Genomic DNA, 23356 nt, shown 5'->3' on the forward strand with positions numbered 1-23356 from the left:
GCTTGCAGAAGTTAGTTCCTCTTTAACGAAGACAAAAACAAAAAAGTGCAAATACTGTAAAGCACATCATTAGTCATATACAGGGGACACACACACCTTTCACCAGATGTATACTTCACTTTGCCAAAATATTTTGATCTGAAACCATGCTGTTAGCCGACACCCCATTAGAGAAGATATACGACAGGGACAAGTCCTTTCATGTTTTGCCAGAATCCTATTTAACAAAGACTAAACATGCCCCTTCATACATGTCACACAGTGTAAGTAGAGTTTAATCTAACTGTTCTCTTCCTCAGTTATTCTTGGTTTACACTTTACATTTTAGACATTAAGTGCATTAAAATCAACTTTGCAGCATATGATAAGTAGTAAGTGGAGGGTTTTAGTAAACCATTTCAGATTCCGACAAGCCTGAGCTGCGACTTTTTACTTACTGCAGGGAGGTTGAGATTAGTGCAGAGTTTGTCAATCAATGCGGCAAACCATCTAGATATCAGATCCTGTAACTGGTGATTCACCTACCTAGCAGAGGAAGAGGAATGCAATACAAATAGAGGCTAAAATGGCACCTTCCAAGGCTGTAAAGGATAGGTGGGTGTAGCTCCACTTTAAGTCCATCTATGACTACCCTTTCCACATGGTGACAATGCTGCCATGCAATTTCACTGCACTCATTGTCACCTTGTCAAACTGATCTACCAACAGGCAATAAAACTAATAAGTGCTGTGTTGTTGCTAGAGACAGATTTATGTATTTGTTTTTATAATTTTGCCTATAGTTGCACTTTGAGCACATACCAAAATAAATGCAATCATGGTTGCCATATCTCACTCTTTCGAAGAGAACAAGGAACACCTTCCAGCGCAATGTATTTAGGCAATGGACACACTCCCCTGTTATGCGGAAAATTAAGAATTTATATGCCAAAAATGACTAGTTAAATCAGATTTTTTTCCCACCCTTTTCCTTAATATTGGTTTTTCGAAATGCGAAACAAGATAAGAGATGAGAAAGGATTTAGTAAAAGACCACCACTTTTGCTAGTTAAAAAGAACCTTTACATAGGTATCTGTATATCAGACCAAAAAAAGGAGGGGCAACTGAGGGACAGAGGGATTTGGTTCCAAAAGATGGACAGTCCCTCCAAATGACAGACAGTTAAGAGGTATGTATTATATACCCATCACTCTTCAAATAGAACTTTCTCATAGATATATCTGTGCATCACACCATAAAGAGGGACAACTGAGTAAAGCGGGATACAGGGATTCTGTTCCAAATGATGGACAGTTGGGTGGTATGTATTATATACCCATCACTCTTCAAATAGTACCTTCTCATAGATATCTTTAAATCACATCATAAAAAGAGGGACAACTGAGGAGGCGAGGGACAGAGGGATTTGGTTCCAAATAATGGACAGTTGGGAGGCATGTATTATATACCCATCATTCATTAAATAGAACCTACTCAGAGATCTGTACATCACACCATAGAGGAGGGACAACTGAGGAGAAAACAGGGACAGAGGGATTTATTCTCAAATGAAGGATAGCTGGAAGGCATGATCGTGCCTACAAAACATATGTAGTTCATGTACAAATAGCTGTGAAGAACTTGGCCCAACTACTATCACTAAGCTTTATTTTAATAGAACGAAATTCTGCCCGATAGCCCATGCATTTTATTGAGCAGTAGCATCTACATACAGCGGTCACTATATATAAACGTGTCCAGGGTTATTTATGATTAACGAGTAGAGTTGTGAGCACACATACCTTCTTAGTGGGCATCTTAAGTTTCAAAAACTCAGCTTCTCTGCACAGGACATTCCAGGGAGCGTGGATTTTCACAAATCCCACACCATGCATCTTCGTCTACACCGAGAGAGAAATAGAAAGAAAAAGATAAAATTGAGAATACCAGCTTAACTACATACAAGGATCTAATGGCTTATCATAGTTAATTTTATATCCATAAGTATATGTTTTTGGTGACATGATATTCTGGAGAGAAATCTTAGTATAGTCCCACAAACTAAACCTAGAGCAGAAGGGTTCCCATCAGACATGCATGTAGAAACACACCAGTAAAGCAGAAGACTACAGCAATACATACTGTATGTATATACACAAATTTAAAATACACCCGCTAATCCACAGATGTAACTATTTGAAAATTACACTAAGGCAGCCAATTGACAGGTGCACTTTTCGGAGGAGAACGCAGATGGTGATGGTAGGAAATATCATTGCATTAGAAAGATTAGAGGGGAGAGATCATACATGAGCGGATACGTTTCATAACATTAGGGTGTGTATCACTCGGCTGTAGATCCTCAAATCATCTCTGAATTGGTGCAGACACTGTCCTTCCTTCTGGAGGGGGGCTACTTTTGTTCCCCATGGTCCCGATGTGTGTTGTAAAGTAGCCGCGGATCCAAGCTCGCTCTCGTGATGGACTACAAACTCAAATGCAATTTAGTAAAGTAAACATGAGATTATAGTCCATCACAGGAGTGAGCTTGGAGTGGTGGCTACTTTACAACACTTACAGGGACCATAGGGGACAAAAGTAGACACCGCTGTGGCTATTTTAGAAAGAAAAATTGTAAAATTAGGTATACACGGGTAGATTTTTGAATGAACATTCGTACGAAAAATCCCATTGGAACAAATCGAACATACCGTCACACACCATAGGCTTGGCATCGGTCATTCGAAATTTCGTTATTCATTTTTATCTAACATTTGGCTTGGAAATGAATGGAGTTTTTCAAACGAAAACTACATTCACTGTTAGAATGTTATTTGTTCGAGAAAAATGTTTCAACATGCCCCTTCGAAAATGTTTGGGGTCATGGTCATCTGTTGATTGCACCATACTAAATTGATAGATATTTGAATGAATGTTCTGAAAATGACTGTTTGTGGGAAATTTTAACCATGTATACCCGACTTAAGGCTTTCTTATGGAGGCACCTGGAATGTATTCATCTGATTTATTCTGAAAGTTCAGTTGGGCTTTACTTGCTTATAGGAGTTAGGGTAAACCTGTCTTCAGATATGTTCACAGGTTTCCCTCTCTGCTGTAGACCTAGTGCACTTCACTGTGCATTGACTAGCAGTTAGAATCAGATCAGGTTGGCTGACATAGTAGCCACTTTGTTTGGTGCACAGATAAGCCTTATGTAAACAAACCAGCCAAGACAACTAGCAAATATGAAGGTTGAAAAGCAAGGGGTGTTGGGGGGGCAGCTAGTTACACTCAGGTACCAATAACAAAAGGGCTGCATTTGTACACTGCACGGTTCCATACAGACCCAGATATTATATTACATAAAGATAGCAATGACACAAACCAGCTGGGCCAGATCTCACATCAAGTCATCAGGGTTTTATGAAGCCAGGATTAGTCCACTGTCAAACACAAGTAGTAGGAATACACAGAGCAGGCCTATTTAAAGGACAGGAACACACATGGCTTTATTACAATATATTGGTAATTAGCAAACTGTACCCTGTGTATAAGCAAGGGTTATAACGTCTTCACCTGTACAATCAGGACCTAGTTCTAGCATTTATCACTTGATCTGTTGAGCTAACATAACTGCTGCTCACTACAATATTGCCACACATTGTACAACTGAGCTGTGCAATTTACACACATTTTAGATTTACCAACTACTATGTAGTTTTCTTGCAAGTGGTACTTATATAAAAGGCATAGGGGTGGCCCTCTCAGGATCAGTAACATGCCTCCCAATTTAATCAAATAAAGTTTTGCATTATAGCACAACGCATGTAGGTAAAGGACACACCCCTGTCCCACCTCCCCCACATGGACCTTGACAAATGAATGCACATAAACTGATTGGTTAAACCCACTAGGTGTTTTTTTAACTCTACTTTTCCTTGACATCAGCTTTTTGAAATAACAAATGCAATTTAGAGAAGCCTTTCTTAACCTTTTAAAACACAGGAGGATTCACTTAAAATAACCTTCAGGTCTCAAACGTCTGCCATTACTATAGCTACAGCTCATGGTATATTAGGGTAGTGGTCAGTGGGAAGAATGCTCCTTAGAGATTGGAGATCAGTGACAAGGATGCCCCACTTAAAAGATAGCTAAAAAGATCTTTGGCATCAGTGGTTGCAAATTTGAAAGGCGGAAATTGCTGATTGTTCAAGTAACCCTTCTGGAGGGAAACCTAGTTGACAAAGGCCAACTTAGAGGTTGAATGAAAAGTTCAGAGACACACACACACACACACACACACACACACACACACACAAAGTGTGTATTTTTATAGAGGTCAATACATCAGACCAAAAATTGGAAAAACTGAGGAAGAAAGAGGGACAGAGATAAGCAGAACTTGCTTCCAAAGAGGTACTGCTTCCCTCAATGAGGGACTGTATGAACCCCTAACAACCCTTTGGAGAAACCCTGGTTGACTAAGGCAGATTTAGAGGTTGGATGAAAGGGTTAAGGGCAATAAAACACAGTTGACACATCAGACCAAAAAAACAAGACAACTAGGAGAAAGAAAGATGGTCTGTTGGGAGCCATACAGATCCAAGTTTACCTGAAGGTAAACATTGGCAATCACAGGTTACTACAACTTACTGATTTGTAAAGATGCAAAGAAAGTGAAATGTTGGCGATACTTTTATTGACTGATCATTTGGAGTGCAAGTATTCAAAAACATATTCAAACAGAAGTCAGCAAACGGAAATATATTTTCACTTTTCTACTGTTATCTATGGCAAATGCAATAACAAATCTTACTACTAAACCTGCTTTGAGTTAAAGTCTGTGTGATAAAGGATTACTAGGACTATGAAACTACTCGAGGCAAGGGCATATACGATTATAACCTGGCAACCTGTCACTTGCACTTAGATCAAACATCCATAATGCTAGGAACATGGATTCTCAATATAGCTCACTGTAATATATTTACTAGGAACATCCCAAAGCACAGCAAATTAAGTTTTGTGCCTTGAACTCCCTGAAGCTTCTTGGGTTTGTAACAGAAAAGTTTTATTCAGAATCCCAATACTCAACATGAACCTAAAAAAGGGCAGAAACCATCATAAAAACCTCAAAAGGGCTTACTGTGTAACATTGTCCACTTCACAGAGCCCACACCATCGAAATGCCCACAAGCTTCCCCCCAGGGACCTAAACCAGAAAAATATCTATAATCCAGGTGCTCTCTGCTTTTTAGCTCTTTCAAGGAACGTTTATTAAGAGTTACACAAGGTTTTGTTGTTATTGCAATGTTAAGGTACAGGTCTTCCTACACTAGTGGGACAAGGTCTTCGGTTTTATTCCTACTATACAGCGTACACACACATCAACATAAGGAGCCAGTGCTCCCCAAACAGCAAAGAAAACATCTCTATTTTTGTATTTGGTTTCCAGACCACATCTATAATTCTGTGCAGGACCCTAGTGAGAGGGGGAGCTTGCCTTCTCAGCTATGCTGCTGTTGTCACCATTTTTTTCATTTGGGATTCCTTAGTGGAATACACAGAGCATACGATTGGGGTAGTTTTGCTTGAGCACACTGGGAAAGTAAAAAACTGTGATGCACTTTGAAAGTCAAGCTTTCCTGGGATGAGCATTGGGGATCGCCATTGCCAATCCCCTTTTGAAGATGCTAGTTGTCTGGCTAGTGCACTGGCCAACTAGGTTTGATAAGGTTTTAAGACCCTAACGTGAAACAAGTAGGCATATCGGTAAGGTCAGAAATCCTTAATTGCATGTTTGTTCCATGTGAGGAAAGCAATGTGGATGAGCAAGAGGGCAAACATCACAGCCATGACAAATAGCATTTATTAGGCTATTTCTTAAATCGATTTTTCTCTTGAGTCAAACTTGGCCAGGAGTTACAAGCGGAGGAGTCTTCATTTTATTTTTTATTCTTCCACATGTGCCTGGTAGTGAGGAGGCTGGGCTTACTGCAAGCTTTGTTCACCTGAGTTTACCGAAGCTTGCTTAAAACTCTGACCACCTCCTCCCAAACCCAATCAGTTGCAGGGAGGAGCATTCCCCATCACAACAGTATACGTCACAAAGGTGCAGAAAATGCCCATGCCACAACTGCCACCATGGATTGGGTCAGAAGGAGGGGGTGGCGCTCAAGAGTTCTGAGTGGGCTTGGGCAAACTCAGGCAAACTGAGTTTGCACCAAACCCAGCCCCATCCCTAGTGCCTGACTGCCAAGCAGGATATACACTGGTAGATTTTCTAACAAACGCAAATTCTCATTAGAACGTTCGATATTGCCAGACACTTGACAAATGTCATTCAAAATTTAATTTGAGTTTCATTTTGGAAACAAATAGTTTCCGTTTCTGTCCTTCCTTCTGGAGGGTGGCTAATTTTGTTCCCCATGGTCCCTGTATGTGCTGTAAAGTAGCCACCGCTCCAAGCTCACTCCTGTGATGGACTACAATCTCATGTTTAGTTTACTAATTTGTACTGGGATTGTAGTTCATCACAAGAGAGTGAGCTTGGAGCAGTGACTACTTTACAGCACATACAGGGACCATGGGCTACAAAAGTAGCCACCCTCCAGAAGGAAGGGCAGTGTCAGTACTAGGGTTGCACAGATACCAAGTACAGTACTCGGTACAAGTACATATACCGATACTTTTGAGCTCCAAGACTAGAGAAAAATGCAAAAATTAGGTGGCAGCTGTCATTTGTAAGGAGCACACGGAGCTCCTGGGATTTGTACATCTCTGTTTTAATGTACGATTTTGTTTTTATAAATATAAAGGGATGCACAGATACCAGTTTTGCGAGAACGAGTACTAGTACTTGTCGAGTACTTACAAGTACGAGTACTGATAAATTTTTGTTTATTGTCATGTGACAGTATTTCTAAAACAATAATCGACTAATGATTTCAGGACAGCGGTGGGGTGCCAGAGCCAGGTCCCAGCTGCAACCACTGCAACCCTGGTAGTTCTCATGAAAATGCCAAGTATCTGCACTGGTACTCGAAAAGTATCTGTGCATCCCTAGTCAGTACCAATTCAGAGATGATTTGAGGATCTACAGCCGAGTGATACACAAATAAGATACATTTTTGTTCAGAGTTGAGGTACTTGAATACATTTTTACGATTTAACTCCCGAGTTTAGTCACTTCAAGAATTAAATGTAGACATCTTATGTCCTTGTAAATTACTCCTCCTTGCCTGGTCACATATTGATCTCTTGCAAAATGAAAGCCTACTTCTTCCCAACCGACTGCTAACCTGCTGCTCTGCCGAGATCTGTATCATGTGTGAATGGTATATGTATTTAGGAAACAAGGGACAAGACAGAGCGCCTCCATAGTGTAAAAAGTATAATTTATTTGTACAACACGCAAATGAAAATGTACTTACAGGAAAGTCGGTGGTTAAAAGCATGCAAATGGTGAAGAAGTATAAAATCTCTAGCAGCGGAAGTCTGAAGGAGTACAGCACATCAGCGTCCTCTGCCCCCTTGAGTTCTAAAGGTCTACGCGTTTCAGGGGCACGCCCCCTTCATCAGGTATATGTATTTGCCACTTTAAGATCAAGGAAGCAATAGGGTCTTCACATGTTGTTTTCTTATGCATGCAGTTTGTTTCTGACCTGTTGTAAAGCCTTCAGTAAAAGAGGTCATCTCAAAATGGATGGCATTGCAATGCAACCTGCTACGACTGTTGGCTACGTGCAAAAATTTACCGCTAGCACAGACCTACTGGCAGGATGAACAGGTAACCTATATAACATGTTTTGCTTTTCCCCATAGTTCTACCACGGTAGCCTGTTCTGTTGCATTCTTTTGTTAGTGTTTAGTATGTTCCACCATATCACAAAGTTTTGTTGTAGTTAGACCAATCTTTAGCTAACACTTCCTTCTCCTCCATGCTCTAGAATTGGCTTATGTTTTATCCAGGTAGAGCAAGAACATTTTAGATAAAGAATGTCTTTTTAGGATACAGGAAAGGCCAGAAAAACATCCCATGTACGAGCTGCAACTTCCAAGTCTTTTTACATGTGTTGGACTTCCTGGGGAATTTGTGAAGTCAGTAGATCGACATACTATCCATACAGCCTGGGTCTCAGGAGGTAGGTTTTTTGCACAAATCAACATTTAAAACAAACGCCACTTAAATTTGTATCTGATCAGGCATGCCTATGCACTTGGCAAATTGATTACCGTATATACTCGAGTATAAGCCGAGATTTTCAGCCCATTTTTTTGGGTGAAAAGTGCCCCCCTCGGCTTATACTCGAGTCAGCGCCAGCGCGTCATCTTACTTACCTCGCCGAGCGTCGTGTCATTGCTGCTCCGGTGTGCGGCGCTCCGAGCGGGGTCATCTGGCAGTCTCCGGGTCCTAATTTAGGTGGCCGGAGACTGCCAGATGACCCCGCTCGGAGCGCCACACACCGGAGCAGCAGCGACGCTCGGCGAGGTAAGTAAGAAGAAAAAAAACCCCCGCAGCGCCAGTCCAGCAGGGGAGCAGGGATGAGTCAGCGGCGCGCTGATCAGGCGAGAGGAGCTCCAGGTGGGGTTGTAATTTAGCGGGCAGGCACCTCTGAGCCAGCTAAATTAGGACCCCACCTGGAGCTCCTCCCACTGGACCAGCGCGCCGCTGACTCGTCCCTGCTCTCTCCGTGACGTGATGATCCGATCACCGGCACACAGTGAGTGAGGGGAGGGGAGGGAGGGGTAGGGAGAGAGATTTATTAAGCAATTATATATGTATTGTCTGCACTGTATTAGCAGTATATACTCTATATAGAGTATATACTGCTAATACAGTGCAGACAATACATTTACAATGATACTAACATGAATGTATTAAATGATCTGTATGTAGCCCTGTACTATGGATCATTTAACCCATTCATGTTAGCAGAGGATCATTGTAAATGTATTGTTGCAGGCACTCTATATGTACATGTACTATATACTACATATAGAGTGCACTGAACAATAGATTTACAATTATCCTCTGCTAATATGAATGGGTTAAATGATCCGTAGTACATGATATGTAGCCCTGTACCCCCTTTTCCACTTGCAGAGCTAGGTTATTTTTCTTTTAAATAAATATTAATGTAATTTTATTGGTATCTATCTACCATTAGCTGCCTCATTTCCCACCCTCGGCTTATAATCGGGTCAATACTTTTTCCCATTTTTTTTTGTAAAATTAGGTACCTCGGCTTATATTCGGGGCGGCTTATACTCGAGTATATACGGTATATGATCTCCTTTAAATTGCAACATTTATGTGGCTTTAGAGCCTTTTGAATCTAGTAAAAGAATACGGTAAATGTAGATGCAAACCCTAACTGATTAAAATTTAGTTTGCTAAAGAACTGTGAATCAAAATGGCAATTTATTTTTTAAATTTAACTAAAAAATTTGTCATCCTTTGCTGTATCTCCTCCAGTCTCCTGCAGCCACTTCTGTGTTCATGCGTTTTTTGCAATGGTGGCTGCATTACATGTTAAAGCTTATGAGACTCAAGTGACTGGGTTTGGATCTCCTGAAATTCCTCAAAGGGACTTTACCTGCATGGAACTTTAGAATTTGGAAAGAAATGTTTGTATGCTACACATGCAGAAGTATCCCAGAGGCCAACCACAGAGATTCTGCCTGTCATGTCTGACAGAGCCTGTATATTACTTCTAAAGTTAGTAAGCTGTAAAAACTCCACATGACTTGGAAGAGCACCGGCATCTGTGAGTGTGCCTGGAGTCTGCCTACTTGCCAAAAAGTAAAGAGAAACTCACAATGACTTCACGTCTGCCATGCTACCAAAGCCTAAAACAGTTTATATTGGGGGCTGAAGAAGACTGAAAACCAAAGAGTGTGAGCCACAGAGACACTTTTCTACTTTTTTCACCTAGTTTGTGAAAATCAGAGATTTTGCATAATTTAAACATAGCTTAGAAACAGGCTAGATCTCCCCTGGGGGGTGGAATGCTGTGCTTCATAAACACTTAACACTCCCTGGACGAGAGAGAGAGATCCCTATTCAGTCCACGCTAGGAGCAAAGGGTATGGAAACCCAAAAACTAAAAGTATAATTTATTGCAGCTTACTAGGCTTGAAATGTTTTGGCTGCATTAATTTCCTTTTTTTTTATCATTTCTCCCTATATTTTCAGTAACAACTCCTACCTCCTGTCCCTGGGTGACAACCCGCGCTCAGTGTACCGTATGGAGGAACAGCCTAGTCATCCTAGGTTGCATTCTCTGGATTTGGATTACAGAACATTTCCCTCCTTTTAGCTCCATACCATGGGGAGGTATACTGTAGTTCACAGAGGAAACTTGGGCAGGGCTGATAAGACTCTGAAATTTCAGTGCAGCAGAGGAACTGTGTTGTCAACTCAGCACATAAGTTACAAGCGAACAGATATAGGAAAACATGTTCAATGTTATATTTCAAAAAGCAACTCGGGGCACTTGAGAAGTTAATTGTTAGGGTTTACGTACATATTAAAGCTCAACCCCAGCCAAAAAGCTTTTTTAAAGTTTGGATAGAAGGTGGAGAAGAACTTCTGCTAGGTTTGCAATGCTGGCCAGGAGTCCATGCGGGGTTGGGTATTTTCTCTTCAGTTTGTCTCAGCAACACGAATATAAGAACTATGGGACTAGCAGTTACTGAGACCAAACTGAACAGACAAGAAAAAACTTTACAGAAGTTCTAATGTTTTCCCTCTGCACTAGAAAATTTGTTTTTGTTGCTTTCCCCACATCAGATAACTCCCATTACCCTCTAAACACATTTCCGTTACCCACTGTCCCTCTAAACCCCATTCCCCACTGTCCCTCTAAACCCCATTCCCATTACATACTTTCCCTCCTGTCCTTCTCACCCCATTCCCATTACCTAATGTTCCTCTGAACCCATTCCCTTCGGTATCTCAAAACTCATTCCCATTACCTAATGTTCCTCTGAACCCATTCCCTTCGGTATCTCAAAACTCATTCCCATTCCCTACTGTTTCTCTGAACCCATTCCCATTAGCTAATGTCACTTCTGACCTATTCCCTACTGTCCCTCTGTACCCATTCTTATTACCTACCGTCCGTCTGAACCCATTTGCATTGACTACTGTCCCTCTGAACCCATTACTTACTATCCCTCTGAACCCATTCCCATCACCCAAAGTCCCTCTGAAGATATGTCACCAGGATAGAAGTGAGAGGAAATCTCAAAAGGATACAGCAATACAAAAACAAAAAACAGATTCTTCCCTACTCTATCCAAAACAAAAGTTGGGCTCTAAACAATTAGACATTTCCCAGCACAGATAAGACCCAACCCATAAGTCCATTCATGAATTATACAAATTTTTTTTTTTTTAAACACCCAATAATAGTGCAAATCCTAAGTGCAAAGGAGTGCTCTGTGTACAGAACTAGTATTACATACTGCAGGCGAATGGCGTTTTCTTCGTTTTTGACAATGACATATCTGGTTCCCGTCAACACAATGCTAGAGGCATTGAAATCTGAGGTTTCTGCTTGATGTGTATTTACAGTGAAACTCCGGGCATGGAGATTTTTGCAAGTCATGATGTGTAAAGAAATGATACCTCTTCTCTGCCGTAAAAAATGGCCGTATCGCTTCACAGTACTTTGAAATGAATGTACAACATGTCTGCTGCATAGTACAGCTCCCTCTGTATTTGTAGAAATGTGAAGTGTGGGTCGCAGTGTGATTTTTCCTGACACCCCCCCCAACCCTTGACCATTTACACAATGCTGTAGCAGAAAGGTAGCTGTACATTCAAATCATGAAATTATGATGAATGAATCATTTTATTTAGAAAATCTACCCTGTTGGAAAATCCAATCTAATCTGACCCAGGCATTCTTTTAAAAGATTGCTGAAAACAAATCTAAAGACCAATTGATCACCTGTTCTCTGTGTGACAAGAGCTAGTTACATACATTTGCAAATATATATGGAAGATGCCTGTTGCACCAAGGAGTTATTGAGTCATGGAGTGCAACTTGCACTGCGTGAAGCAATGGCCCCTTGGTGCAACAGGCACCGTGATGTGGCATGCAGCTGTCACATATTTTTGCAGATGTATGGAGCTAGAAATCTTAAACTAGAAGCTGACTAGAAAGATCCATTTGCTTAGATGAAGGGCTAAGAGCTGGGAGAACTTTATGTGTTGTGGGTATTCAGTTGCCCACCCTATAAGCATACCTCCCAACTATTTGTGCTGAATGGTGGCCCTCTTTAATGTCTCAAAGTATGCAGGCAAAGGACACACAAGAATTAATATGGAAAAGAAAAAAAAACTGTTTAAACCAACAAGTGCTTTTTTCACCACTGCTTTCCACAATAACAATTGCAAGAATTTAAAGGTTGTATCAAAGAGTTAGTTAATATAGTAATATATATATATATATATATCTCAGACCAAAAAGACGACCGAGAGGGAAAGAGGGATAAAAGGAATTTAGTTCCAAAAGAAGGACAGTACCATCAAATGAGGAATAGTTGGGAGCTATGCATTAGTTTAAACTGATTGAGTGGTTGCCAATTTGTTTTGTAAGAACAAATTACATCATAGGTGGAGATGAGCAACTCAGTGTAGTAGTGTAGTCACATGCACTCAACTGGACCTGTTCTGTCATGTTGAAGACGTCTAGACGCTCATCCAAATAGCTTTTTCAGCTCTAATGTGTGTTCCTAACATACAGTATATAGAGGTAAGGAAACCACATGAACACATTTTAAGCACATCTTTAACATGACAGAGCATGTCCCGTAGAATGTGGCTAACTATTACCGGCTATGCCATGACCTGAATAAGTGAGAACCTTTTTAGACATCTAGTGAATACATTCTATCTGCTCTTCTCCATGTGTAATATAACCATCACAAACCATGAGCTAAACATTACCTTTGCTGGTGAATCACAAATCACCATTTTCACTAAATGCTGATCACCACCAAGTAGATAACACAAATCTGCTGGTATGCATTTAAACTAAATCTGTCAGGAAAGACAGGCAACTGCCATTAATTAGATTTTGAAGTTGCATGCTATCATCTACGTTTCACCATTTACCAAGTTGCTAACCCAGAACATACATGTGTATACAAGCTATGCCAATATTGGATATAAAAAACACACATATTCTGCCCAGACACACTCTAAAGGATGATGGCCCTAGGGCAAGTATCATTGGAAAGTTCTAATAATGGCAGCTTATGCCTATCCTGACAGGCTCAGGAAAATGGGACATCATGACATGCCTGGAAATTTGCATGCATAGACCAGTTACACACACAACTTTATTGCAAAGCCACCTACATCCAGCCCACTGAAGTTAAGGCTAGGGCTACCACCTTTTCTTCAAGCGAAACCCGAACACTCTAGCGACGCGCTGACATTTTTTTGGGGAGAATGAGTCGTTGCTTATTAGTATGTAAATAGTGCCGCCCATTAATATGCAAATATCACAGTTGAGACTTTTTTTTTTTAGTGGGGGGGCCAGTAGCCCCTATCCTAATTCAGGTTGCCCCTGTCTGCCTGACATTTTGTGTCCGGGTTTCTGCTGCCACAAAACCTGGACACTGCATTCAAAACCTGGACTGTCCAGGTAAATCTTGGACAGGTGGCAACCCTATATACACCTGCTTAAAAAATATTATTAAATGGGACAAGTTATAAAGCAATATATCGATCTTTGGTTTCTCACATAGGTATCCTGTCTGCAGCACATTCTCTATAAATAACATGAAGTCTGTAGGACACTTTTTTGTGCATGTGCATAACATGGAGCATATTTGGCATCTAATAGAACAAGTGGTGTATTTCTTTAGCTCTCGATTTTGCATAGCCCAAGTATGTGGTCATAGGAAACATAGAAAGATTTACCATTTAGAAACCTGGCACTAGGACATGGTGACACACAGGCTTATCTGTGATCTATACACGGTTATCTGTATATTTAGGAAGCAGGGAGTGGAGCGAATAAAAAGGGTGGGACGCAACCTTTTCAAAATCTTCCTGATATCTCACGATTTAAACAAAAAAAAAAAAGCAGGTTGCACAATATTGAAACATTATTTTGACTACTTAGTAACCTTAAAACAAAACACAGATTGCTGAAACTATTGTTTAACCAGCCAGCCCAACTGCCCATTCCAGCATGCTGCTGCTATTCAGTACTTCTGATTCAACCCACACCCATCTCAAGAAAATATAATTCACCTAATTCTACAGTGATAATAAATCGGAGCATATATTAAAGAGGTTCTAGAGTAATGGGTCAAGCTCTCCATTCACAAAGGGAGACTAATCAGCAAATTAATAGCCATTAGCTCAGTAAAACTGCCCTAGATATAAGAGGGTGGTGGGACATGCAGCCACCAAACCAATGTTGGTCTGCTTGCACATAAACACTTGGCCAAGCATGCAATATTATATCTACTGAGCAGTGATCATTGCTGATCTTCAGAGGGTACGAAAGCAACTGAACAAGGTTTTTGAACCTTTACAACTGTAGCCAACCAGTAGATATCTTCTGTTGCCATATGCATGAAATATTCTATTGCATGGCTAAGGACTATATACAGAAAGATCTAGCAGCAGTGTCAGAGTAAGACTGGAGCATGCCTGCACATCTAAACAATCTTCACCATGCATTGCTGCATGTAGAGTCTTACCTCTTCATCTTTCTCAAGCTCCAGACCAGTCTCCATCAGGTTACCTTCATATTCCTCCCTGCGGAATCTTTTGTCATCTTCATGATAGTCTATTCTGGGTTCTGCTTCTGGAGATTCTAGGTCAGCACCTCCACCAGGAAGATGGTGGCTTTCTTTAGACCCCCGAGAAGAGTGCACGGAGTTGTTATGGTGGGACTTTTTACTTGGAGTTCGGTTACCGGAAGACTTCTTATAGGTGTATGCCAAAATATAATCCACTTTCCTTTGACCATCTTTGAAGCACAGGCCATGTTTACAGGCAGATTCCTGATCCACTCCTAGAGAGCTCAGTAGCTGCAAAGGAGAAATAAAAATCATATACAATTGAGAGCATGGTAGAGGTGTGTTCTTTGCTTACATACATTGTGCTAAAAAAAATCTCCCATTTTGTCATCTCAGAAAGTTGGGTGGTATGTGTTTTAGCAACTACAGCAGGTCACTAAGTTTTTTTATTAGAAATAAAAGGCCAATAGGTGATGGGTTTATATTCGAAAAACAGCAATGGATACAGACAGCTTTCAGACACACTGTACATTACGCATATCCTATCATGGGGAACAGTTCAAACCTCTTCCAGGTTTCAATTGTTGCCCCCCTTGTAGTTGGGCTTTCCTCAGTTTCCATAGAACTTGAATGCAGTTACCCTTCTTTATCTGAATCTACAATCGCCATGAGCAAATATCAAATCAGTTTAACCATATTGACATAAAACGACATACCTAGTCCGCACCTTTTTTATTACATGCCATCATAACGAATTACAATTTTATCAGTAGGATGTGTGGTTGAAAGCTTGTTAGGACAAGGGCATTCATTCATACACAGTTATTTTATATTCTAACGATTGAGTCATCAAACTGAGCACTGCTGCGGGAGTAATTTCTTATTAACCACACAATGAATGGCTAGTTCAAATGCCTTTAGCATCTCAGAACTATACCTCAATTGACACAGCACTATTAAGGCCCATTTACACCACTGCACTGGTATAATGCACATTACAGGCATTGCTGCACTGTGGTATCATTCATTGGGGTGCGTTCATGAATGGCTACCCAATGCACCTTCAAAACATACTTGCTCTGCAGCGCACTGCAACATTCAGTAATGCACTACCACATGGTGCGGTGCACTAGCAAAAACGCAGCAGTTACTATTTTGGTCAAATTAAACACACCACAACAAACTTGGCTTGAATGGGCCCTTAGTGACCTGGTGTTAATGGCTTCTTAATTACCCTAGCCTCAGATGTTCTGCCTGTACAAAAAGACAATATGAGCAATACAGGTTTGAGTAAGCAGGAAAGCTTGTAGAGCTTGATAACATTGGATAGCTTCTTTTTTTTTCCTAATCACATTAATGGAAAGTAGCCTGCCTAGAATTCTACTTTATTTCACTATACCATTGGTCCAAAATATGCTGAGAGTTGTAACAGTCCAAAGTCTGTTCAGAACTACGTTACACAGTCTTAATTGCCAATATCTATATCTGGCTCTGAATTCCAGCAATTAGAAATGATTTAAAATATAAGAAGCAGTTTTATTGCTCTCTAGGAATGCCTTGGCTCGAGGGAGAAATAGGTTATGTTCACGATTGGAACCTGATCCCTCCAGATACTGGTAAACAGCGCTGATTCTCAAGTGGCCGGACACCCTAAGCCTTGGCATGCAGGGTGAAGACATCTGACAGGCCCAGCCAACCTGCAAACATGCCGAGGTGGACAGAAGAGGAAAATACTCTATTAGACATTCAGACTGAACAACCCAGTAAGAGGACGGGCGATTAAGTATATATGGTTTAGGCTTTTTAACAAAGAGTGAGAGGCTGAGCAGATCAAAGAAAAAAAAATTGTCTTGCTTTTAGCAAGTATTTATTTTATGTTGTAAAATTCCTCTAGAAATAGCTATTGACATAGTTTTTGTGCTCGGTCTGTAATATGTTCATAACATTTCACACAAAGCGGTTTATAGGTCTTCATTCATACATATCAAAACAAATACTACCACCACCGAGAATAAATGCTGTGAAAAGAAGAAAAAAAAAAAAAAAAAAAAAAAAAAAAAAAAGGTGCATAGTAGTAGTTTTTGGTGGATGCCTTCCTACAACTATGACGTACATCGGCAGTTAGACTGCCTTTCCTGCGTTCCTCGCCATAGCTAATACAAAGTCAAGCAAGGGCGCCATGCACACGTCTTCAGTAATGTCAACATGCGCTGCCTGAATCAAACTGCAGAATGTCCTCACATTTCTACAATTTTTGGTAATCAAGAATAAATGGAACTGAGCTCACAAATAAAATTGTTTAGGCTGGGTTCACACTAGGGCGAACCGTGACTACGCGGCAATCGCGCACGAAACGGTGCGGATGGCCGCGCAGTCACTGAATTGCACACCACCGCCGATCGCGCTGTTGGTGCCATTATTTTCTAATGGCACCCCAGGCCTGCCAAGCAGCTCACGCGGGATACCGCCTGTACAATTGCAGTTGGAAAAAAAACGTGTGGTGCGTGTCGCAAAAAAGGGGAGGTACATGTACCTTTTTTTCAATGATTGCCGCACGGATTTAACCCCATTGAAATCAATGGGGCCGTGCCCCAAGCGCTGCGTGCAAACGCGCGACCCAGTATCGCCGATATCCGAACCTAGCCCTAGCTGAAATCCTGTCTGTATTAGACTTTCAGAAGATCAGAGGTGAACAGACTTGTTTTAACAGTAAATGTAGTAGCAAGACCTCTTATAATGGCAGTGAGGTTACTGGTGTCCTTGGTTTGAATCCCGGCCAGGACACATTCTGCATTGGATTTTGCATGTTCTCCCTATGCTTGTGTGGGGTTGCTTCCACACTCCAAAGATATCCTCGAAGGGTAATTGGCTCTTGTCTAAATTGACCCCAGTATGTGAGTGAATGTATGCATGGATGGATGGATGGATGGATGGATGCATGCGAGAAAGGAACCTTAGATTGCCAGCTCCTTGGGACATGGATTGATTTGAATGTACAGTAAGTACAGTGGTGCATAAATTGTCAGCAGTATACAAATGCCAGTAATAAATAAGGTAAGGTATATTTGTGTAGATTTTTGAATGCAATTTATGGAGCCAACAGCAGAGCTCCTAGACTGGAACTGAAAAATGGCCAACTGTACTGCATTATTTATAAGGGCCAGTGTTTTGCAAAATGCACAGTACCTGCAAGCTACCGCACTGCACCACATATTAGGCACGGTGGTGCATTACATTGCCATTCATTTAAATGGTACCCTGACACACCCAGGCCCATATTTATGAAAATCACTTCTCAAGTTGCTGTATCTGGGAATGCGGGAGATGTAGGTCATGAGCCCATCATCGCTCCCATAACTCCAAACAATTGACCGCACACCACTCACACATTTTTACCCTCACAGGCTATATCATTTAGTAGCGCCATAACATGTGTTGTGGTACAGTGCAAAAACTAGTACATGCATTACTTTTTTTTCACTGCAATGCACTCACACCAAGAGGTGCGTAGGGGTGTCATTCAAAAGCATGCAGTGCATTGCGGTGTAATATTGTGCACTAAAAGCATGGGTGCCGTGCCTTTAGCCCAGTGCTATGCTGTGAACCAGTCCTAAAGCAAACTAAACATTCAAAAGTTTCCATGTGCTAAACCACTGAACTCCAACATAATGCATAAACTGCCTACAACAACCTGTATGAACAGGTATTGTCTATGGCCAAGTCCCAGGAGATCCAGCACACAGTAGCACACCACAGGGCCTATTCCAGCCTTATGCAACACCATCAAATCCTTTTTATCACAGGTATGTAAACATGTTGCTGTCATAAAAAAGGAGAATGTAGCGCGCAAAAGCCAATTAAAATGTGCATGCAATAGGCATCTCGTGTTATATGTGTATGTATTTAGAGCTAGCTACAGTAGATAATATATGTTTAAAAATATGTTTATAAAATTAGGCAACTTATATTGAATAAGACAAAATTAAATAACGGATTTCCTGTGGAAGCAATTCTTTCCTCAGTCTTCCCCAAGTTACAGAAGTATTTGATAATTGATTTACTGGAGTGTTGGGGACCTCACTGGATTCGATCCTCATAGGATGGAATGATTCTATGCCTGTTATTGTACAATGTAAAGAATAACCCAAAATGATGATACACCACCTTTGCCTTCCTAATTTAAAAGGAACTCTGTGATAAGTAAAATATATCGGCGTCGAATCCGATTCCCAAGTGAATTTAGGAAAATGGAATTACCCACCCGTTATACTTACCTTTCGATGAACACTTCTTCCCATCCGCTAGTACGGGTGTACTATCCATACCTGTGCTGCCGTGTAGCGCATCCCTGCACTATGGCTTTTGAGTTTGCAAGCGCTCATTTGGTCAGTGTAGTCACCTAACCAGAAGAGGCCAGAAAGTGAACTTACCCATCATGGGCTGTTGGCAGTGGGTGCACATTAAGGGGAGGGGGCAGTGCGGTCTGGTGTTGGTGGTGCCCTTTAAAAGGGGGATGATGCACCTCCACCCAGCTCACTTATGTTACTGCTCACCGGGAGCTAGGCGGGACACCAGCAACAGCGGAACAGGTTGATAAGAGCTCTTAGCAACATAGGACGCTCTGGCCAGAAAAGGGGGCAGGAGGCCCCCCCCCCCCAGGTGACTCAATGAGTTGCCGTCGGAGTTAACCACCCCAGGCTGACTCATTATAGGGATTGCCCTGATTCCAAGTCGTTGACAAAGTATTGAAACCGGACACAGCTAGAATTTTTAGGACTGGTAGTTCCCATACTTTCTTTAACTGCATTTGTCAGTTACAATGACCTCCAAAGAGTCAGGCTATGATACACCACAATGCCAGTCTCAAATACATTTCTGGAAACCAATTTGCTCCAACTCTGTCCTAGATTTCCCAAACATTTCTACTTGGGATGACATATCATGGGAATGGGTTCCTGGTTCCGGAAACAGAAAAATGCAAGTCTTCCCGAGGTCAAGCATGACAAGGTATAAGGACCATACTGGGTGTCTAAAAGAACAGTTTAAATAATATTTTGTGTTACAATCCAGAATCCATCTCAAACTTCAGACAAAGCAGAGACAACGCACCGGACAACATTGCTTTTCGCCACATCTGCCGCGTTAACCTGAAATCTAGCACGACCCTTCCTGTATTGTTAATGATGACACTATGAATAAACTCGCCAATTTCAGGCCGATTGATGTTTAAACAAAGTGTGAAAGTTGTATACAATGTGAAAAGCAATGGTGACCCCTTTTCATAAAAGGGAACAGAAAAGACAGCATAGTTTAGAATTGTGATATACAGACAGGACATGATTAAACTACAAAAAGAAACTGAACCCGCATAACCCTTTATACAGACCTGCCCCCCAATCTTATACTCCCGTCATAAATCATGATATGATTAAAAAAAAAAAAGCAGGAAATGTAAATAATGACTTCCCCCTTGTAAGGCAATGATCATAGACTTTAAAAGGAACACTTACTATTAAGTAATAATAAATCTGCATGATATAAAAGAGCGCCTAATACATTTATTGGTATTTTACATAAATGTACAAACACACTAAAACTGATAGAGACGAAGCTTTGCGGTGCAGCCTGTTGCTGGGTCAAAAAGAGACCATAATGATGACAGTTGCTTGTTTTTCATATCTGGGAATGATGGAAATACAGGTACTATACTAATGTACTATAGATTCACTTTATTTTAGCTGCCCACCAATTCTCTCCAAAAGTAATTGGAAATAATTCAAACCATAAATGTTAAAAGTATTCTATAAGAGAGAGAGAGAGAGAGAGGGAGAGAGAGAGAGAGAGAGAGCGAGAGAGAGAGAGAGCGAGAGAGAGAGAGAGCGAGAGAGAGAGAGAGCGAGAGAGAGAGAGAGCGAGAGAGAGAGAGAGCGAGAGAGAGAGAGAGCGAGAGAGAGAGAGAGCGAGAGAGAGAGAGAGCGAGAGAGAGAGAGAGCGAGAGAGAGAGAGAGCGAGAGAGAGAGAGAGCGAGAGAGAGAGAGAGCGAGAGAGAGAGAGAGCGAGAGAGAGAGAGAGCGAGAGAGAGAGAGAGCGAGAGAGAGAGAGAGCGAGAGAGAGAGAGAGCGAGAGAGAGAGAGAGCGAGAGAGAGAGAGAGCGAGAGAGAGAGAGAGCGAGAGAGAGAGAGAGCGAGAGAGAGAGAGAGCGAGAGAGAGAGAGAGCGAGAGAGAGAGAGAGCGAGAGAGAGAGAGAGCGAGAGAGAGAGAGAGCGAGAGAGAGAGAGAGCGAGAGAGAGAGAGAGCGAGAGAGAGAGAGAGCGAGAGAGAGAGAGAGCGAGAGAGAGAGAGAGCGAGAGAGAGAGAGAGCGAGAGAGAGAGAGAGCGAGAGAGAGAGAGAGCGAGAGAGAGAGAGAGCGAGAGAGAGAGAGAGCGAGAGAGAGAGAGAGCGAGAGAGAGAGAGAGCGAGAGAGAGAGAGAGCGAGAGAGAGAGAGAGCGAGAGAGAGAGAGAGCGAGAGAGAGAGAGAGCGAGAGAGAGAGAGAGCGAGAGAGAGAGAGAGCGAGAGAGAGAGAGAGCGAGAGAGAGAGAGAGCGAGAGAGAGAGAGAGCGAGAGAGAGAGAGAGCGAGAGAGAGAGAGAGCGAGAGAGAGAGAGAGCGAGAGAGAGAGAGAGCGAGAGAGAGAGAGAGCGAGAGAGAGAGAGAGCGAGAGAGAGAGAGAGCGAGAGAGAGAGAGAGCGAGAGAGAGAGAGAGCGAGAGAGAGAGAGAGCGAGAGAGAGAGAGAGCGAGAGAGAGAGAGAGCGAGAGAGAGAGAGAGCGAGAGAGAGAGAGAGCGAGAGAGAGAGAGAGCGAGAGAGAGAGAGAGCGAGAGAGAGAGAGAGCGAGAGAGAGAGAGAGCGAGAGAGAGAGAGAGCGAGAGAGAGAGAGAGCGAGAGAGAGAGAGAGCGAGAGAGAGAGAGAGCGAGAGAGAGAGAGAGCGAGAGAGAGAGAGAGCGAGAGAGAGAGAGAGCGAGAGAGAGAGAGAGCGAGAGAGAGAGAGAGCGAGAGAGAGAGAGAGCGAGAGAGAGAGAGAGCGAGAGAGAGAGAGAGCGAGAGAGAGAGAGAGCGAGAGAGAGAGAGAGCGAGAGAGAGAGAGAGCGAGAGAGAGAGAGAGCGAGAGAGAGAGAGAGCGAGAGAGAGAGAGAGCGAGAGAGAGAGAGAGCGAGAGAGAGAGAGAGCGAGAGAGAGAGAGAGCGAGAGAGAGAGAGAGCGAGAGAGAGAGAGAGCGAGAGAGAGAGAGAGCGAGAGAGAGAGAGAGCGAGAGAGAGAGAGAGCGAGAGAGAGAGAGAGCGAGAGAGAGAGAGAGCGAGAGAGAGAGAGAGCGAGAGAGAGAGAGAGCGAGAGAGAGAGAGAGCGAGAGAGAGAGAGAGCGAGAGAGAGAGAGAGCGAGAGAGAGAGAGAGCGAGAGAGAGAGAGAGCGAGAGAGAGAGAGAGCGAGAGAGAGAGAGAGCGAGAGAGAGAGAGAGCGAGAGAGAGAGAGAGCGAGAGAGAGAGAGAGCGAGAGAGAGAGAGAGCGAGAGAGAGAGAGAGCGAGAGAGAGAGAGAGCGAGAGAGAGAGAGAGCGAGAGAGAGAGAGAGCGAGAGAGAGAGAGAGCGAGAGAGAGAGAGAGCGAGAGAGAGAGAGAGCGAGAGAGAGAGAGAGCGAGAGAGAGAGAGAGCGAGAGAGAGAGAGAGCGAGAGAGAGAGAGAGCGAGAGAGAGAGAGAGCGAGAGAGAGAGAGAGCGAGAGAGAGAGAGAGCGAGAGAGAGAGAGAGCGAGAGAGAGAGAGAGCGAGAGAGAGAGAGAGCGAGAGAGAGAGAGAGCGAGAGAGAGAGAGAGCGAGAGAGAGAGAGAGCGAGAGAGAGAGAGAGCGAGAGAGAGAGAGAGCGAGAGAGAGAGAGAGCGAGAGAGAGAGAGAGCGAGAGAGAGAGAGAGCGAGAGAGAGAGAGAGCGAGAGAGAGAGAGAGCGAGAGAGAGAGAGAGCGAGAGAGAGAGAGAGCGAGAGAGAGAGAGAGCGAGAGAGAGAGAGAGCGAGAGAGAGAGAGAGCGAGAGAGAGAGAGAGCGAGAGAGAGAGAGAGCGAGAGAGAGAGAGAGCGAGAGAGAGAGAGAGCGAGAGAGAGAGAGAGCGAGAGAGAGAGAGAGCGAGAGAGAGAGAGAGCGAGAGAGAGAGAGAGCGAGAGAGAGAGAGAGCGAGAGAGAGAGAGAGCGAGAGAGAGAGAGAGCGAGAGAGAGAGAGAGCGAGAGAGAGAGAGAGCGAGAGAGAGAGAGAGCGAGAGAGAGAGAGAGCGAGAGAGAGAGAGAGCGAGAGAGAGAGAGAGCGAGAGAGAGAGAGAGCGAGAGAGAGAGAGAGCGAGAGAGAGAGAGAGCGAGAGAGAGAGAGAGCGAGAGAGAGAGAGAGCGAGAGAGAGAGAGAGCGAGAGAGAGAGAGAGCGAGAGAGAGAGAGAGCGAGAGAGAGAGAGAGCGAGAGAGAGAGAGAGCGAGAGAGAGAGAGAGCGAGAGAGAGAGAGAGCGAGAGAGAGAGAGAGCGAGAGAGAGAGAGAGCGAGAGAGAGAGAGAGCGAGAGAGAGAGAGAGCGAGAGAGAGAGAGAGC

The 23356-nt window shown here is 42.8% G+C and overlaps 1 protein-coding gene across 3 annotated transcripts in view; it reads right to left on the reverse strand.

Annotated features, from left to right (window-relative positions):
• ANO1 (anoctamin 1) overlaps window positions 1-23356 on the reverse strand; it is a 91558-nt gene that overhangs the window by 51475 nt on the left and 16727 nt on the right. For all 3 annotated transcript variants that reach the window (XM_018554545.1, XM_018554543.1, XM_018554544.1), the window contains exons 2-3: window positions 14714-15046; window positions 1783-1881 (exon numbers count right to left, since the gene is read on the reverse strand). In XM_018554545.1, the coding sequence (XP_018410047.1) occupies window positions 1783-1881; window positions 14714-15046 (432 nt within the window). The remainder of the gene's footprint in view (window positions 1-1782; window positions 1882-14713; window positions 15047-23356) is intronic.

The sequence above is a fragment of the Nanorana parkeri genome, unplaced genomic scaffold (genome assembly GCF_000935625.1).
Source record: "Nanorana parkeri isolate BGI_ZX_2015 unplaced genomic scaffold, ASM93562v1 scaffold163, whole genome shotgun sequence".
Lineage (NCBI taxonomy): Eukaryota > Metazoa > Chordata > Amphibia > Anura > Dicroglossidae > Nanorana > Nanorana parkeri.